Raw genomic sequence first — 18,250 nt, forward strand, 5'->3', positions numbered from 1 at the left:
TATTTGATCATCTTTGTGCTTTCGACAACAGAAATCTCTCTTCAGCATCCCAGCAGGAATCAATGTCACTGCCTTGGTGCCATCAGAGGAAGCTATCAAAAGCCTGAACAAGAGTGAGAAAGATTTCTGGCTGACCCCGTACATGCTGCCATTTTTAGTCAGGTATGAGGAGAGTCCTGCCTTTGCTTTCCCATGCCTGACAATGATAACAAAACTGTATGTGCTCAGGAAGGAGTCATGGAGACATAAGCACAGAAACGTGGTTAAATGCATAAAGGGCAAATAATATAGTAGGTATTTGGAATGTAACAGAGCTCAGGCAATTGGAAGTGGATTTATTTTTCATGTATGTGCAGGGAGAGATTTTCCCTGTCACAAGGATGTGTAAGGCCATCCTCATGGTGAGTAATTCCTCATCATTCTCACCACACACTTGCCTACTTCATGTGAGAGATGTGTGGATGTGGGGTGGGATGACCTGATCTCCCCATTGTTACGACCAGCACCCTCACCACTTCTTTATCTGCCTGCATTCCCTTCAGGGCCCACTTTCTTGAAGGTGTCTTCACTGATGAAAATCTCAAAAAGTACAACAGGACAGAATTACCCACCCTCAACCCACGGACCAGATGGCAGATAAACACTGAGAGTGGTGTAAGAGTTTCTTCTATAATGAGCATGTGCCAGCATCAAATTAAACCTCCCAGGAACTGCTGTAACCAATGGAGAACCTGGATGGGTCACTGTTGGATTCCAACAAAGGAACCTTCTAAAAACTGCACCCACATTAATTGTGTGCAGCCCTGAACAATGTGTCTGGTTTGCACGTGCCTGGTGATTTCTGATGCTTTTGCTTCTCTCTCTGATAATTTTGCAGGTATCCACCATTCAGAATGCAAGCCTAGTTGTCAGTGACATCCCTGCCAGCAATGGCATCATTCATATACTCAGCAAGGTATGTTGCTTTGTGTCACACTGGGAAGTACATTATAGCAAGTAAGTTGGTGTTTGCAACATCTGAGATGGAGGCAAGGAATAACGTATATATGGACAGTACGAAAGAACAATAATGACAAAAATACACTTGATTGTCACAAGGTTCTGACAGATGTTTCCTGTATACTGCTGTTTTAAGTATATATATCTCTGGGACAAGTGGGAAGGGAGTTCCTCTTCTCTTGGCTAATAGAAGAGTTAAGACTTGCAGAATTGTGCCAAATGAGGCCATTTCTATTTGCTATTCTTGCAAGCAGGGCAGAAATTATTTCCTTCAGACTCTCTTGTGCAAACTTGCTGATGAGCTTGTTTTTTTCTGCAGGTTCTGTTGCCGCCTTTAGGAGACATCCCACCCAGTCCTCCAGGGCTGCAGAAACAGCTTGATGCAGTTGCCTCATTCAGCACGTTCAAGAAGCTGCTAGAGGTAAGCAGCTCTATTGTGGTTGTCAGAACACGTGTCAGCAGGTGCCCAACCGACCCTTTGCAGGAAGGCCTAAACTTTGACCAACTGGGGAGTAAAGGAAGACCAGCTGTTTCCTACCATCCCAAAGTGATCTTCTAGGGAAGATCTTTTTAGCAGCCAAAGGACTGTATACTTGCAGTTGGGTCCCTGTGTCATCTTATTACAATGAAAGATGACCAGTGTATTGCAGGCAATCATATGCTGGTAGGAGGCTTGTCAATAATCAAGGGACTGTGCTTAGGTTAGCACAGGGAGCAAGCAGTCAGACATGTGGCTGAACAGAAGCTGTATCCCCATTTTTAAAGCATTTCCTCTAGTGCTATTGCCTTTGTAATTGATCTCACATGTAGTCTGGCTTCAGTAAGTACAGGTGTAATTACTAATATCATTGTTGTGGCCTTTTTTAGCAATACCAGCTCACTGGAAAGATTGAGTCCTCTGAAAAATACACAGTCTTTGTTCCTGGAAATAATTCCATCGAGGAGTACTGCCGTGCTGCCGGCGTGACACAGTTGGTAAGCAGCACCAACATGTACTGCAAAAATTGCAGGGACATACGTAATGTCAGATCATAAACTCAAGCCAAGATGTATGTGCCAATTTAAAACCTTCTGAAAGCCTCCAAAAAACTTCTGTGGCTTCATCCAGTGAAAGAACCATCAAGGTGTGATCAGTCCTCATGTGATCAGTAGTTACGATGCTCTGCGGTCTTAATTAGCTACTAGAGAATGCTTAGGAACTCTTCTTATGCCATACCTTTGACTGAACAGTAGTCTAGGAAGTCAGGAGGTGACTCAACCTTCTATCGTTTGACTTTTTTATTTCATTTTATTTCCTTTTGTGGATTAGGACAATGAGACAGTGCAGTTCCACGTTGTACTGGGAGAGAAACTCTTGCCAACAGATTTGAGAAGTGGAGTCCATAAGAGCAGCATGTTAGGGCTCTCCTACTGGTTAATGTTTTATCAAAACAGCACCCAGGTAAGGAGGGAAGACTGTTCTGCCTCTGATGCACCCATATCTGTTTTGGACACCATTACAGTTCCAGACTGTGGCTGTCTGTCAGTCATTGTGCAGAAGAGTTGAAGATTATCATCTCAGCCCTTTCCTTCTCCTTTGCAGAAGTTTGTCAATAATATTCCTTTGGATGGAAAATTCTTTGAGACAAGGAATGGAGTATTAATCGGGGTTTCACAGGTCCTGAAGATACAGAAGAATCGTTGCACCGCCAACACCACCACAATACAAAGGGTAATGATGATTTCCAGTCTGTTGGCTACAAGTTCCCCTGCAAAATACGTGGGAGTCATGACCAAAGTCCAGCCTCCATCCACCTTGTGGCTTTTGGCCATCTGAAGATTTAGTGGTCAGACTGAGGCAGAACTGCATGCAGGAACTTCAGGCTTGCAGACACTCCTACCTTGGCTGAGAGGTTCAGGAGGACGATAATGTATTATCTTTTCTGCTTTGCTTAGTGGTGCAGACTCATTGCCAGAGTGCCAGAAATAAGACCTTGTGTGGAGCCTTTGGCGGCAGCCAGGAGATGGGGATCAGGCACTGTGATTTTTCTTCTTTCAGTGTTTTGAGTCTGGTCTCCAGATCAAAGATCTCCAGATCCAAGTGTTTTTGTCCCGGCCAGCAGCCTGTACAGCACCATTTGTATTCCAGGAGTAGAGTCTTGCTGCTACAAAGGTAGAGGGCACACATGTGACTTGTCCTGTTCTCTGTGCCCAGTCAAGGTGCGGCAAATGTGAGAAGGGGATCAAGTGTCCTCCAGGATCAGTTCTTGTGGTGAGTCTTTGGTTCACGTGGCATCTCACAGACTGTTTGCTGATAGTGCTTTGAGGAACAGAGAGGAACACAGTCACCATTTCATCTCTTTGCTGGCCATGAATTGCCTCGCAGCCACATCTGATCATTACTCTATGCCAAAATTTTGCCAACTACTTTTTCTCAGTATTCATGCTGACATGAGTACCACAGATCTGTCAGGTAACAAGGCAGGCCATGTGGGCAACCTCACGCCAGGCCCAGAGGTGGCTCACTGCTCCCAGCCCACGATATCCAGGTTTTAGTGCTGTCCCTGGAAGGTTAAAAGATTAATTCCTCTGTTAAGCAGGAGCACTGCTGTATGTGTCAGAACATATACAGTGTCTGAGTACTGCAGTGTCTGCTATCTGTATGTACGTTACTTACATTGGCAGGAATTTCCACGAAGCAAGAATCTCCCTCGCTGTCAGCTGCGCTCTGGGGACATGGGCTGCCATTTCACTTGTGCAAAAGTTTCTCTGGTAAGAAAAACATTTGGTTTGGATTCATTTTGATAAAAGCGAGTAGGGCATTAGAAACAGCTGTGGAAACAGCCTGTGCTGAGCTGACATCCTGGCTGAACGTGTGCCGCTGCAGGCTGAGACCGTCTGGGCATTGCTCCCCATCCTGGAGATAGAGGGTATGGGGGAAAAAGCTAACGGAAATGTCTGTGCAGTGAGGGACTGTGTCTGCTGCTCTGGCATCGTTACCTTGGGTTGTGCTGTAGAGGAAAAGAAGGAGTTGAATGTTTATAGCCAGATTTCCTAAGGAAATGAGGCATGGCTGGTGGTATTTCACTTGTGTGTGTGCCCTTCTGAGTAACTGATGACTAATTGGAGCCAAACCAAAGTGAGGAACAGGTCTCACCATTACGGTGCCCTCACCAGCTCTGTGAAAACATCAACTGGGAGAACATTCCTGAAGAGGAAATGGTAAAAGAAAGGCTTGTGTGAATTTGACCCCTCTTGGTTGTTGAAACATCACCCTGGGAAGTTTGGTGGGAATAGAAAATGGGGAAGGGACAGAGGCAGTGGGAAATGTAGCATGTCCACAGGCAGAGCTTCAGTCATCACAGCCCCCTCTGGGCACCTCTGCCTCTATTTCCTGAATTAAGTTTTTCTTCACCTGTATTATCCAACAAGGTCCCATCGTGGTCGCCTCCCTCTGTGGGTGAATGCAGAGAGAAAGCAGTGAAATGAGGCTTCTGAACCAAAGTGTTTTCTGGCAGAGCCTCTCTCTGTGCAATGGAGTATCACAGTGATGGGACACAGGCAGGAGATAAGCTGGATGGGCATGGAGTGCAGTGTTTGTGTCACCAAATGACCAGCATTGCTCAAACAGCCAAACACATCCTTTGCATGAGGTCTTGGCAGCTGAAAGCCCCATTCTGGGAGAGGGTGTCACTCTGCCCTACCTGCATACAGCTGCCCTTCTCACTTGTTGTCAGAAATGGTGTCTGTTGCATATTTAAAAGAGCAGAGAATCTTCCACAGTAAGGCTGTGAGCCTGGGGGACATGTTTTTGCTGCTTCATCTGTGCTGCAACAGCCAGCTCACCCCAACCTGCTTTTGTTGGTTCCCAGAAGTCTGTCTGCTGTCCCGGCTACTACGGACACATGTGTGAGATGTGCCCAGGAAAGCCAGGCCAGTGGTGCTCTGGGAACGGGGAATGCCTGGACGGCATCGAGGGCAGCGGAGAGTGCCAATGCCTGGAAGGATTCCATGGCACTGCTTGTGAGATGTGTGAAGTGGGCCGGTATGGAGCTGACTGCAAATCAGGTGACAGTGATGGGTACTTTACAGCTCGTGTTCTGCTCTCAAGGAGAGAAAAGCAGACTTACAACCTCTGAAACAGGCCCACAGCTGGTGGGCCACCAAGGAAGGGTCGTGGGAGTTGAGTACAAGTGCTCAGCCACTTGTAGCCTCGTTTTCATCCTTGAAGGAGCAACCCCTGCTCTGCTGCTCATCCTGTTGCTTCCCAAGCTGCAGGGAGTAGAGATGATCTGCTCCCAGGCACTGGGATCTGGCAGCAAAGGAACATGAGCCAATGCTCCCGTAACATTTTCTGTGTGGCAGCTAGTGGCACAGGATTGGGAATAGAGCAGACACTGAAATGGCAGTGAGACCTGGTTGGTTTGACATCTGTTCTTACCCCACAGAATGTGCTTGTGACAATGGCATATGCAACGATGGACTGCAAGGGGATGGGAGCTGTGATTGCTTTCCTGGGTGGAAGGGCCCAACCTGCCAAGAAAGTACGTGAATGTGATGGGGCTTGTGGTGAAACGCTGCTGGTTTGACAGAGAAAATAGAGTAATCCTCTTTAGGTTTGCACCCTGAGCTTGAGTGTGTACTCAAAACTTGAGTGTGACATCAAATGTTTGAGGAATGTTTAGAAGTGGAAGCTGAGTAGAGCTGTCCTATTCATCTAAATGTAAAGCATAAAATAAAACCACGTTTTACTTTGAATGGAGCAAACCCAAAGGTCTCGGTATGAATGGAATAATAAGATTTCAGTCCTTGCTTCACTCCTAGCAGTTTTGAAGCCCCGTCACCAATCAGGGATGACAGGGAGTAAGTTTGGAAGGAGCTTTGCTGTAGATGGCAGAAACATCCTCAGCGAGTGTTGTTCTGGAAATGCCAAGTCATGTTTGTGTTTTCTCTTGCAGGAATTGAGGTGGACTTATGCAATAACACTTGCCATCAGATGGCTAAGTAAGTACAGCCATGGGGCTGGCTCATTCTGAGACCCATTCTTGGTTATGCTTTATGGAAGAGTGATCCTGTGTGTCAGGCATCACTGGGGGCTTGGAGACAGTTTCTGCTCTTTCATAGCACATAAATGTCAGTTTCATTCTTCAGTCTTTCTGGTGCTAAGCCCCATCCACTTTCCCTTAAGGTTTTGTTTGTTTGAACACAAAATCTTTCTTGGAAACAGATTCCATGTGTGTGGATGAGAGAAAGCAGAGACTCCAAGCAGCTCCAAGTCTGCCCTTAGTCATGCAGCAAATCAAGCCACTCACAGACTCTCTCTGTTTCTCTTGCCCTTCCTCCCCCCCCCCCCAAATTCTGTGGGCTGATGAGTTGTAAAGGAGCCCTTGGGGTCTGCAAGACCTTTTGAATTCGCAGGATTTAATCCTGTGTTGGGGATGATTCCATTTGCTGCTTATCTGTGATGCTTGCAGGCTGATGATTTGGTACTGTAAAGTCAGTAACTCTGGGCATGTTCCTCCTGTGGTCACTGTGAACGCTTGCAGATACCAGGCTTGTGTAGTGTGTTTCCTGCTGACCAAGCAAATCAGAAGATGTCCTCAGTGGTTGTTTTTCTCTGTCTTGTTTCAGCTGCCTGAATGCCTCTGCAGATTCCCCACCTGTGTGCTTCTGCTCTGCTGGATACACGGGGAATGGGACACACTGTGAGGGTATGTCAGATGTGGCCAAGATTTAAACCTTGCCAAATCTGTGGAGTGTGCACACATATGGAGGTCTTGCAAGAGAGAGAGAAAAAGACAGGCAGGTGGAACAGGGCAGTTCTTAGTCCTTATAGAGAGAACTGCGTGAGTGGATTGTACTTGTTCATGTGCAACAGCAGCAGTGGCAAAGCTACAGCAGTTTTGGCCATTAATCCCTGTAATATAAATGCTTTGATTCCCTAAAATGTCGCACTCCTTGTATTGTTGACCATGCTGAAATCAGGAAGAAGCAGCTGTGCCAAAAAGCTTTAGGATTTCAGGGTGCTACTCTGGAGCAGCATGCACGTCTGACTGTCAAACAGGTGCAGACAAGAGCAGTAATATTGTAGCTCAGAGCAATAATATTGTAGCAGAGAAATCCAAACACTTGTAGATGTTGTAGTTCCTTTACAGCTCTGCCCTTTTTGAAGTTTCATTGAGAAAGAAAGGGATTTTAATAAGACAATGTGATTTTTGTTAAGTTGAATGATCATTCTGGCCCTGTTTATCTTCCTTAGATGCTCTAAGTTGGTTCTGCTTCTTTTGTTTGCAATCACAGAAATAGATCCATGCACTATTGATCATGGTGGCTGCTCCATACATGCTGTGTGTACTAAAGTGTCCCCAGGAGAAAGAACCTGTGTCTGCAAGGAAGGCTATGCTGGTGATGGGACGCTCTGCAGGGGTGAGTGCTCAGTTCATGTGTTGGTGATGGTGGCAAGACATGGCTCATGCAAAAGGGAAATTCACATTTCAGATCAAATCACCAAATAACCTGATTGTTCTTTTTGTCTGTTCATGCAGACATTGTTTCAGAGTCAATAATCAGTGGCTGATCTTGATTCAACCATTTCTGCCTTTTGATGGGGTGCTTGCACACATTTCTGTGTGTACATATGTACCTGCAGGGCTGTGCTCAGAACCTGCCCAGGTCCTGAGGAGTGATGTGGTCTCTGCTGCCCTGTCTCAGTGCCACCCAGAGACATGCAGGGGGCCCTGGCTGCCCTCAGCACCTGTCTCACTGGCCAGCCAATGTTCCGTGGTGCTCCAAGGTGAGGCTGGAGCTGCAGGAGAGTCCAGCCCTCTTCTATCCTTCCAAGCACGCTCAGATGGACGTGGCATTTGCAGGGGGCAAGTTCATCATGGCTTGAAGACCCATGTGTGCAAAGAATCCAACTTGCACTTCTTGTCTGTTCCTTTGCTTTTGCAAGTTATTTGCCATCAGGGTGTTTCTGAAGCTGGGATGGTCCTCACTGTCACTTCACCTCTTTGGGCAGCCCTCAGCAATAATGTGGCCTTATTGTTTTGCTGCAGAAATTGATCTTTGTCTTGAAAGCAGCGGGGAATGCCACGCCAACGCAGAGTGTGTTAAAACAGGCCCAGGGAAGGTGAGTAATAAGATGGATGTCAGGGCAGCATTACTATGTAAGTTGGCACAGATGTGTCATTCTCCCAAAGACTGTCCCTTCCATGGCAATGCTGGCATTGTAATTATTGCTTCCCACAAAGAACAGTTGCCTGGGGAGGATGTGGGAAGCCTGCTGCTTCCTCCAAAGCAGATACTTTCTGTTGACCAGAGGTTGGAGGTAGTCTCAGGTTATGGCTGTTGACACAAACATGACTTTCTTCATGAAGGAATGGAGTGTGGGACAGATGTAACAGCACATTTTCCATCCAGTTTAGCCATTGTGTTTTCTTTGCTGCACACAAGTTTCAGACGAAGCACGTTTTCCCTCCAGGTTGCCTGTAACTGCCTTCCTGGTTACAGTGGAGATGGTGTGAAACGATGCAACCCCATCAACTTGTGTGAACAGGTTCGTCTGCATTTTCCTACCAGTACCAGTGTGAAGGTCACAGCCTTGAAGCATTCCTGTACCCAACAATTAAAAGCAAAGACTGGGCTGACATGTTTGTTTAGAGCCAGCTGTCTTGCCTTTTTACACATAAGGAATCTCATGGAGTCTTTGGTTTCTACTGCTTCTCACAATGACCTGCAAGTATCTCAGCCATATGGCACTAGGATGGGGGTGTCCCTCCTTTGGGACAAGCAGTGCAGGAAGAGTAGCATAGAGTGGAAGGCATGTGGGCTTGTTTCTCAGCATCCATTTAGTGTGGAATGTGCTCAGAAATGGAAGTGTAAGCCTTTCACTTTTCTTGCTAGAACAACGGAGGCTGCAGTCCCTTTGGGCTCTGCAAATACACAGGCCCTGGCACTCGAAACTGCTCCTGCTCTTGGCACAGTGTTGGAGATGGCTTCACCTGCCGTGGTAAAGTATATCAGGTGAGAAACATGCACAGCATCTTTTGTGTTTGAGCCTCCTGCCCCACAGCAAACCTCCCTCTGAGCACGAGCTGCAGGTCTGTAGTCTCATATCACCGTGTGTGCATAGTGTAGGAGGGAAGGAAGATTTGGGGTTCTGACTTGGGGTGACAATTGCAGTAAAGCAACCTTGCTCCAAAGGGAGCCGTGATGCGAACACTTGCCTGCTTTGTAACCTCCATGTCCTCCATGCCCACAGTGCTGACAGGGGAGGGAGGGCAAGGTGGCTCTGGTGTCCAGTGTCTTACCAGAGTGGAAGAGCGACTTGGAGTGGAAGGGGCAGGTCACAGTGCTGGCTGTTTGGAAGGAGCTCTGCTAACACCAGCTGTTTCTCTTTCTTTAAGGAGCTTGCAAGGATAGAAGATGCATCTGTGTTCTTTAAGATGATACTGGTCAGTGACAAATGGCTTTGCCTCCACCTGTAATTTTCACCCAGCATTTTCTGCAAAGGGTCTTGCTAACTGGAACTGTGTTTGCTGTTTGTTGTCCCACAAATGCTTCCTTGCCACAGGCAGAAAAAAACAAGGAGCTCAGTGGGGCAGGACCTTTCACTGTCTTCGTCCCACGGGCAGACTTCATAGGAAACTCTACAGCGGTGAGTGTCCTCCCATCCCAGACACCCTCATGTTTGGCAAGCTTCAATCATTGCAATGGGGTTGCACTGAAGAGCATTACATGCATCCTCCATTCTCCACCAGCATGAGGTTTGAAAGCCTCTCTGGGCAGGGTTGGGCATGGCTCCTGCTGTAAGGAAATGCTTGCTGGAGGCCTTGTCTTATAGTCCTCAGAGATGCAGCCAAATCAGTGATGTGCAGTGACTATTTTTTCCTACCCTGTGCCCCACACCCTGCAGTCCCACTTCCATTGGCCTCTTCCCACCAAGAAGAGGAGACCTATGGGAGAAGAGATCCTTATCCACAACCCCATGAACTGGGCAGTTCTCAACCAGCAGCTTTTTGGTGTTGGTGTGATGGAGGCTCCTAACAGCACCAACCTAAGTCCTGTTGGGCAGCTTCACACCTCAAGTCCCAAGTCCCGGCTTTTTTCCCAGGCACCATACTCCCAGTAGAGGAACAAATCCCAAGAGCTGTGTATCATAGGCATTACTTGCTCATGGACAGTGTGCTCGTATGTTCTTGAGTTGGGCAACCTTTTGATGTTGATTGAAATTTCCCCTGCATTCCTGTTTTCTCTCTGTAGTTTGAGGAGTGGAAAAGCAGAGGTCTCCTCCAGGAGCTGCTTCGTTACCACATGGTGGGATGCCAGAAATTGCTGTTGAGTGACCTGGAAGCCCAGGAGTCCCTTACATCTCTATCTGGCCACACGATAAAGATCACCGAGAAAGAGGTATTTCTCTGCCACCATTCCCTTCCCTGTCCTGCTTGACAGGTTGTCACTTTTGCTGTCATTTGAAAGCCCGCGGATGGCTCAGAGGGCAGCACTCTGTGGGAGCACTTCTTTACATCCCTTCTCTCTCAGAATAGCATCTATCTCAATGACGAAGCCAAAGTGGTCACAAGTGACATCGTTGGCATGAATGGGGTCATTCATTTCATCGACAAGATCCTCATTCCAAGGGACCTGGTGAGCCGTAACATTTCCTCACAGATCTCACAGGTAAGTCTGAAGCCCAAAGAACTGCTGTGGGGTGAAGACAGGGTTGGGATCTTCCTCCCAGCAGCTCTGACACTGCTGCCCTGATAACCCCTCTCCCCAACCCCAGTCCTGGCAGCACTTGGTGACAGTTTTCCTTCCCTGTGCAGCTGAACATCACAGAAGCAGCAGAGACCTTTGGGTACACCATTTATAGCAGGTTGCTGAAGGTGAGCCCTTGCCTCCTGGGGAGCTGCTGTGTACACGTGAACATTCCATTTTGGCCTGTGAATTTTTCTTCATATCCCTTCTTGTATTGGACAGGATGCGGAGCTGCTGCCGCTGATCAGTAACCCCCTGCACAGACCCTTCACCATGCTGTGGCCGACAGATGCTGCATTTAATGCCCTCCCAGAGAAAAGGCAGGAGTGGCTGTACCACAGGGAGCACCGGGCCATGCTGGCCTCCTACCTCAAGGCACACATGATCAGAGACACAAAGGTAAAGGTAACAGCAAGGAGGCTGGTGCCTCGCAGCTCACACACCTGCCTATGGCTGCACCAGAGCGACCTTGCTCAATATTTTGCCAGGCTGGATGGGGCTGTGAGCAACCTGGGCTGGAGGGGTGTCCCTGCCTACAGCAGGGTGTTCAAACTACGTGATCTTAAAGATCCCTTCCAACCCAAACCATCCTATTGATCACTTTTCCTTCTTAGATTGTTGCTGGTAACATGCCCCAGGTCGAGTCCATACGGACCATGCACGGCTCCACCGTCTCATTCCGCTGCAGCAGAACCCACGTGGTACGTGAAGGAGGTGCTTGGTCCCACTTTGCCATGGGCAGCAGATGCTCAGACACCAGCGGGAGGGGAAGATGGAGCAGGGCTGCCCAGCAGCTGGGATGCCCCATTGCCATGGCATGGCATGGAGAGGGTAGAGGCACACGGGCCCTGCAGATGCACACAGTGACGGCCCGATTGCTGCACCAACCTGCTGCTGCCATGACCTGGAAAGACCATTTCTTAAAAGAGGTGGCTGTGAAAAACAGCATTTGAGTGGTTAAGGAAATGAGCATGGAGGCTGTGAAGAGTTCTTGGGGTGACTGAGAAATCACCAGCCAGAATGGACAGAATGTGGTGCAGCCAGGGTGCAGGATGTGCCAGGACCATGAGGTGCTTTCTTCCTTTGGCAGGGAGAGCTTCTGGTGGGAAATGGTGATGCCATAATCATCCAGAGGCACATGGAGTTCAATGGGGGCATTGCTTATGGCATCGACAGGCTGTTAGAGCCTCCAGATCTGGGATCTCGCTGCGATGAGTTCATCTCTGTAGAGCTGCAGGTGAGCACTTGGGGTGATGCTGACGAGGATCCGTGCTGTCTGCTGAGCCTTTGTCAGCAAGCAGGGGAGGAGCAGAGCCCATACTGAGTGGCTGTGGGGTTTCTTTCTCCCTCCACAGGGATCGATGGAGAGCTGTGGACCCTGTGGCTTTGAGCCGCCCTGCCCTGCTGGCTCAGTGCAACGGGTAAAGCTCCCACCTCTGGCACCTTGGCATCCTGCTGAGGGCTGCTGACAACACCCCCCGTGTCTTAGCAGCATCATGAAGGCACACACGTGTGTGCTGAGCTCTGTGCTCAGCCGTGCCATTTGGTGGAGCAGGGTGGGTCGAGCAGCATGGGCTTGGGGACCACAGCCTGGTCAGACCCTGTGAGGGTGGCAGCGGGTAACAGGCCCAGCTCCATCCCTGGAGCAGCACAGGGCGGCCTTGTGTGGCCACCAGGGCCAAAGAATTCTGCCTGGCTGCTTAGGGAGGGGTGGGGATGTGGGGTGTTAAAAATGTCCTGTCAGGAGCATCCCCTGTACTGCTGCTGTCAGCCCCCACACGAGGGAGCCTCCATTACTGGTTGTGGGGGCGGGCGGGGGGCACGGGAGGGTCGAGGCGAGGGGGAAGGGGCGTGGTGTCCAGCGATCAACGTGGCAACCTGTGCTGTGCCTGTTTCCTCGCAGGGGGGAACCTGGGGCTGCCACTATTTCGAAAACCAACTGTTCAGGAACACGTTCCTGTTTCGCCATAACCACCCATTGCGGCCGTCCTGGTCTTCCTCCCCGTGGGAGCCCTTCAGAAGACACTTCTCTTCCAGGGGGCCTCTGAAACGAGGCTGCAGGAGGAACTGCGTTTCCACCCAGTGGGTCCCGCAGTGCTGCGCCAACCACTACGGCCGCGACTGCCAGGGTAAGGCAGCGCTATGGAGCCCCGGGGCAGAGCCCCACCTGGGGATGGGGAACCGTGGGGAGCCCGGAACAGGGGATTCCCTTGGAGAAAGCCCCGGAGCCGAGGGCAGCTGAGGGCAGCGGGCAGTGGCGCTGCTTGTCCGTCCGCAGGCAGCACAGCCACAGCTGCAGGCTCTGTGCGTCCCACACCGCAGCTCCTGGCTGGCTCAGGGTCCAGCCTGGACACATGCCGACCTTCTTCCCCAAGCCCCGTCCCCAGGTCGTGGGCTGCCCCATAGCGGGGCGGTGCTGCCCCATAGCGGGGCGGTGCTGCCCCATAGCGGGGCCGCGCATCAGCGCATCCTCACGGGTGTCCCGGCCCGCAGCCTGCCCGGGGGGTCTCGAGGCGCCGTGTGGGAACCGTGGGACCTGCGACGACAAAATCGGCGGCTCGGGGCGGTGCAACTGCAGCCAGGCGTTCATCGGGACCAGCTGCGAGCTGTGTGCGCCGGGCAGATATGGACCACAGTGCCACGGTATGGGGAGCACAGGGAGGCTGCAGCGGTGCCTTGGTGCAGGGGTGGCTGCAGGGTGGAGGGGGGTGGCTGGGTGAGCACAGGAATCAGTGTGGGACACCTGCACCAGTGCAGGGACGTGCAGGGGACACGCAGAGCTCGCTGCAGGACAGCTGGTGCTGGGGCTGGTGCTGGTGCTGGTGCTGGTGCTCTGGCCCTGGCTTCAGTGGTTCCTCCTGGTTTGCCCGTCTGGGAGCTTGGTGGGACGTTGGTCCTGGGGTGCATCCAGCACAGGGAGGGAAGGAGCCCTGAGCAGAGGAGCTGCTGTGTCCCAGGAGCAGAGCAGGGCAGGGGGCGCTGAGCAACGGCGGCTTTGGGTGGTGCCCACCTGCATGGGAACGTGTGGAGCAGACAGTTGGGATTGGAGGCAGTGGGATGTGTGTGCTGTGCTGGCTGCGGCCCTTCCTGCAGTGACAGCAGCGCTCCTGTCCCTCAGAGTGTAACTGCACGGAGCACGGTGTGTGCAATGGGGGGCTGCACGGCGACGGCTTCTGCTTCTGTGCCGAGGGCTGGACTGGAGAGCGCTGCGACGTCCGCCTGGGTGAGGTGCCAACCCCTGTCCTTCCCCACGGCCCAGGGCTGGGAGCAGCGGCCCCATCCCCTGACCGACCTGCAGTGGGGCTGTGGGGCTGTCAGCCGTCCCACTGCAGCCCTTGGAGCACAGTGTGGCTCTGATCCGCACTCTGTTTCAGCCATGAAGCCCACCTGCTCCCCGCCGTGCCACCCCCAGGCCTCCTGCCGCGCCGGCAACCTCTGCGAATGCGACATGCACTACGAAGGGGATGGCAGAGCCTGCACAGGTGGGGGCTCAGCGCAGCTCCATGGGGTAGGCCATGCTGGGGGTGCCGTGCAGGGCAGAGCGGTGCTCTGATGGTAACGCTATTTTCCATGCAGCCATTGACATGTGCAGCCAGGACAACGGTGGCTGTGCCACACACGCTGCCTGCACGCAGCTCGGTGTCAACGTCTCCTGCACTTGTGCTGCGGGGTATTGGGGGGATGGCTACAGCTGTGAGCCCATCGACCGCTGCGCTGACGGCAGGAATGGGGACTGCAGCGAGCACGCACACTGCATCAGCACCGGGCCGGTGAGCACAGCCCACATGGGGCAGCATCCCTGCCATGCAGCCCACACACCTGCTGTGCTCAGCCCCGCACAGTGCACGGGTCCAAGCTGCCACTGGGGTCACGCTGGGGCCATTTCTCCCCCCATCTCTGCCCCATGGGCGCAGGGTTTGCTGCAGCCGTGGCATTTCAGGGCTGTTGGGTGTTGTTGGTCCCTCAGGGACCACGAAGGCCAGCTGCAGAGGAACACAGCTGCTCACTGTGGGGCAGGTGGGGCCGGGCCTGTGATGCAGCGCTGGAACCACATGTCACATCCCTGCAGCTCGGCTGTGCTGGAAGCGATCAGTGCGATGCTGTGGGGGGTTCCTACGTGGCTGGATGCAGGGCTGGAACAGAGGCTGCCAGCCCATGGAGGCCACGTGCTGCAGCTCTGCACAGCTGTGGCAGTGCTCCGGGCCTGCAGGAGTGCAGCTCATCTGCTGCTGCTTGTATGACGGCGTCACCGTCCCTCCTCTGTGCTGCAGAACAAGCGGCGCTGCGAGTGCAAGAAGGGCTACATCGGAGATGGGATCCAGTGCCTGGAGGAGGCCGTGCCGCCAACGGACCGGTGCCTGGACAGCAACGGGCAGTGCCACCGGGAGGCCATCTGCACCGACCTGCACTTCCACGGTGAGAGCCTGCGGGGCCACAGATGGGTGCAGGCCGGGGCGGTGCTGTGCTGGTGCTGTGCTGGTTCTGTGCTGGTGCTGTGCTGGTGCTGTGCTGGTGCTGTGCTGACGCTCTGTGGCTCCATTTTGCAGATAAGACCATGGGTGTTTTCCATCTGCAGTCACCCCGAAAGAAGTACGACTTCACCTACATGCAGGCGCAGGAGGCGTGTGCTGCACAGGGGGCTGCCCTGGCCACGTTCCGGCAGCTGGCGGCCGCGCAGCAGGTGGGAGCAGCAGGGCAATGGAGCAGGAGGGCAATGGAGCAGCAGGGCAATGGAGCAGCAGGGCAATGATGGGCCACGTGCTGTGCCCCGGCCGGAGGTTGCCCGTGCTGCTGGGCTCTTCCTCAGCCCCCCCAGCTGCCTTCACCTTTGCAAGGCCCACTGCAGACCCAGCAGTGGGGTCTGGGGCAGCATCTCACAGCCAGGAAACTGAGCCTCCCCGGTGCCGTCGGGATGGGGCACACCTCGGCCCTTTGGGTGGCAGGAGGCTGCAATGTGGGGCCGCGCGGCCATCGCGGAGATCCCGACCCCGGCCCCTGACGCTCCGGCTCCCCGCAGATGGGGTTCCACCTGTGCCTGGTGGGGTGGATGGACAACGGCACCGCCGGGTACCCCACGGCCTTCCCCACCCCGAGCTGCGGCTCCAACCACGTGGGCATCGTGGATTACGGCCCCCGGAGCAACCTCAGCGAGACGTGGGACGCGTTCTGCTACCGCGAGAAGGGTGAGCGGGGCGGGCGGGGGCTGCGGGGCGCGGTGCGGGAGGGACGCGCCGGGGCGGGTTGTGGGCGGTGGGAGCCGGGCCGGTACCGGACCCTGCGGGGCGCATCGGTTCCCTTACAGACGTGACGTGCGCGTGTCCCGACGGCTTCGTGGGGGACGGCACGTGGTGCCGCGGCCGCCTGCCCGACGTGCTCAGCGAGGACTCGCGTTTCTCCACCTTCTTCTCCGTAAGCGACGCGCCGGGAGCGGGGCCGTGTTGGGGCCGGCCCGGTCCGTCCGCAGCGCTGACGACGGGATCGTTTGCAGCTGCTGCTCGCTTACGCCAACGGCTCGGCGGAAGGGCTGGAGTTTCTCGCCTATTTGTCCGACGGCTCCGCTCCCAAAACGCTTTTCGTTCCCGTGAATTCCGGCTTCGCGGAGAATGAGGTACGGTCGCGGGGCGGGCGCGGCTCCCGACGGGGCATCGGGGCACCGTGCGGCCCCGGCTCCGTCCATCCCGGCTCCGTCCATCCCGGCCCGCTCCCCGCAGACACTGTCCGGGCAGGAGCTGCAGCTGCACGTCTCGGCTCTGCTGCTCTTCAGCTCCGACCTCACCGAGGGAACCGCCGTCCCGTCCCGGGCGGGGCGCGACCTCCGCGTGTCCGTTATTCCGCCGGGCAACGGCACCGAGCGCTCCGTACGTCCGGCCTCGGCCAGGTCACCCCCTGCCCCCCCCGCGCTGCGGGTCCGGCCGCGGGGAGACCAGACCGACGCCGCTGTGTTCGCAGCAGGAAACCACGCGGATCAACGACTCCGCCGTGCTGCAGTGGGACATCGCGGCCGCCAACGGCGTCATCCACGTCCTGGCCGAGCCGCTGAGGCTGCCCCCGCCCGCGGCGCAGCTCGAGCAGGCGAGTGGGGGGGAGCGGAGCGCCAGGACCCCCCAAACCCCCCCCCGTCCCCCCCATCCCCACCCGCCGTGACGCCCCGTTCCCGCAGGTGGCCGCAGGGTCTCGCGCTGCCGGCGCTGCCGCGGGCGCCGTGTCCGCGCTGTGCGTGGCGCTGCTGGGGGCGGCCGCTGCGGGAACCGCGTATTGCGTGAAACGGAGCCGGAGGGACGGGCAGTTCGGGTACCGGCAGGTGAGGGGGGGGCGGGGATGTGGGGGGGTGTGCGGGGCGGGACCCGGTGCTCCAAGCACAGCCCCACACCCCCCCCATCCATCCAGGCCGACCTGCGCGAGGACGAGGAGGAGGAGGAGGGGCAGCGCCCGCGGGGGAGCGCGGATCCGCGCAGCGCCAGGGCCCGGCCCCAGCGCCCGTTGGTCGCCATCCCCAACCCGCTGTACGGGGGACACGGCCCCGACTACGAGCCGCTGCACGTGAGCGCTGCCCGCCCCGCCCCACGTTATCCCCGCCATGTCCCCGTGTTATCCCCGCCCCATCCCCGCCCTATCCCTCTCCCCCGTTGCCCCGCGCTGACGCTCCGGTTCCCGCAGGACGCGCTGCTGCCGGACCCCGCCGAGCTGCACTGACGGATCCGGCCGCACAGAATAAACAGCTCCGTCCCCTCCGTCCCGTCCGTGCCGCTCTGCTCCGCTCTGCTCCGCTCCCCGCCGCATCCCATTACCGGCCCCCACCCCCTCGGAGCAGCCCCCCCCGCTCTGTCTGCCCTCGGTCCGATGGGCGCACACTGGGCACATGGCCGGGCCCAAAGGGTCGTTGTGTCAGTGCAGTTAAACCCAGTTGGGGCCGGTCACGAGCGGGTCCCCCAGGACTCAGTGCTGGGGCCGCTCCTAATTAACATCTTTATTAACGACCTTGATGAGGGGATTGGGTGCACCCTCAGTAAGTCTGCAGACAACAAGGTGGGAGCATTGATCTGCCTGAGGGGGAACAGGCACAACAGGGGGACCTGGATGGACTGGATGGATGGGCCAAGGCAAACTGTGTGAGGCTCAATAGGGCCAAGTGTCGGGTCCTGCATTTTGGTCACAACAACCCCATGCGGCCCTACAGGTGTGGGGAGGAGCGGCTGAAAGCTGCCAGATGGAAAGGGACCTTGTGCTGATGGACAGTGGGATGAGTATGAGCCAGCAGTGTGCACAGGTGCCCATGAAGGCCAATGGCATCCTGGCCTGTATCAGGAATGGTGTGGTGAGCAGCACTAGGGAAGTCATCCTGCCCCTGTACTTGGCAATGGCAAGGCCTCACCTCAAGTACTGTGTTTAGTTTGGGACATGTCAGTACAGACAGGAGATGGAGGTGCTTCCTGCCCCCAGCAGCAGCTCAGGACTCTATCTGTGCCCCTTTAGATATAAAGCAGGGAGCAGCAAACACACACACAGTCTACACCCA

At 54.6% G+C, this 18,250-nt stretch overlaps 1 protein-coding gene across 3 annotated transcripts in view; it reads left to right on the plus strand.

Moving 5' to 3' along the window:
- The window catches only part of STAB1 (stabilin 1), a 41,615-nt gene extending 23,382 nt beyond the window's left edge, over positions 1-18,233 (plus strand). The window contains exons 30-70 of one of the 3 annotated variants that reach the window (XM_032447300.1): positions 32-162; positions 543-654; positions 878-955; positions 1,319-1,420; positions 1,867-1,974; positions 2,309-2,440; positions 2,582-2,710; positions 3,194-3,250; positions 3,664-3,750; positions 4,851-5,046; positions 5,427-5,522; positions 5,937-5,982; positions 6,610-6,689; positions 7,279-7,404; positions 8,034-8,107; positions 8,459-8,533; positions 8,881-9,000; positions 9,384-9,431; positions 9,551-9,634; positions 10,240-10,386; positions 10,519-10,656; positions 10,803-10,862; positions 10,957-11,133; positions 11,349-11,435; positions 11,825-11,971; positions 12,090-12,155; positions 12,638-12,863; positions 13,228-13,377; positions 13,853-13,957; positions 14,109-14,216; positions 14,311-14,504; positions 15,006-15,150; positions 15,282-15,415; positions 15,752-15,917; positions 16,037-16,143; positions 16,223-16,342; positions 16,446-16,592; positions 16,684-16,806; positions 16,895-17,035; positions 17,122-17,274; positions 17,392-17,711. In XM_032447300.1, the coding sequence (XP_032303191.1) occupies positions 32-162; positions 543-654; positions 878-955; positions 1,319-1,420; positions 1,867-1,974; positions 2,309-2,440; positions 2,582-2,710; positions 3,194-3,250; positions 3,664-3,750; positions 4,851-5,046; positions 5,427-5,522; positions 5,937-5,982; positions 6,610-6,689; positions 7,279-7,404; positions 8,034-8,107; positions 8,459-8,533; positions 8,881-9,000; positions 9,384-9,431; positions 9,551-9,634; positions 10,240-10,386; positions 10,519-10,656; positions 10,803-10,862; positions 10,957-11,133; positions 11,349-11,435; positions 11,825-11,971; positions 12,090-12,155; positions 12,638-12,863; positions 13,228-13,377; positions 13,853-13,957; positions 14,109-14,216; positions 14,311-14,504; positions 15,006-15,150; positions 15,282-15,415; positions 15,752-15,917; positions 16,037-16,143; positions 16,223-16,342; positions 16,446-16,592; positions 16,684-16,806; positions 16,895-17,035; positions 17,122-17,274; positions 17,392-17,427 (4,758 nt within the window). In that variant the 3' untranslated portion in view covers positions 17,428-17,711. Of the gene's footprint in view, positions 1-31; positions 163-542; positions 655-877; positions 956-1,318; positions 1,421-1,866; positions 1,975-2,308; positions 2,441-2,581; positions 2,711-3,193; positions 3,251-3,663; positions 3,751-4,850; positions 5,047-5,426; positions 5,523-5,936; positions 5,983-6,609; positions 6,690-7,278; positions 7,405-8,033; positions 8,108-8,458; positions 8,534-8,880; positions 9,001-9,383; positions 9,432-9,550; positions 9,635-10,239; positions 10,387-10,518; positions 10,657-10,802; positions 10,863-10,956; positions 11,134-11,348; positions 11,436-11,824; positions 11,972-12,089; positions 12,156-12,637; positions 12,864-13,227; positions 13,378-13,852; positions 13,958-14,108; positions 14,217-14,310; positions 14,505-15,005; positions 15,151-15,281; positions 15,416-15,751; positions 15,918-16,036; positions 16,144-16,222; positions 16,343-16,445; positions 16,593-16,683; positions 16,807-16,894; positions 17,036-17,121; positions 17,275-17,391 lie in introns of all 3 variants that reach the window. The other 2 variants (XM_015874421.2, XM_032447301.1) reach the window with 2 other exon arrangements.
- The last annotated feature ends 17 nt before the right edge of the window (positions 18,234-18,250 follow it).

The sequence above is a fragment of the Coturnix japonica genome, chromosome 12 (genome assembly GCF_001577835.2).
Source record: "Coturnix japonica isolate 7356 chromosome 12, Coturnix japonica 2.1, whole genome shotgun sequence".
NCBI lineage: Eukaryota > Metazoa > Chordata > Aves > Galliformes > Phasianidae > Coturnix > Coturnix japonica.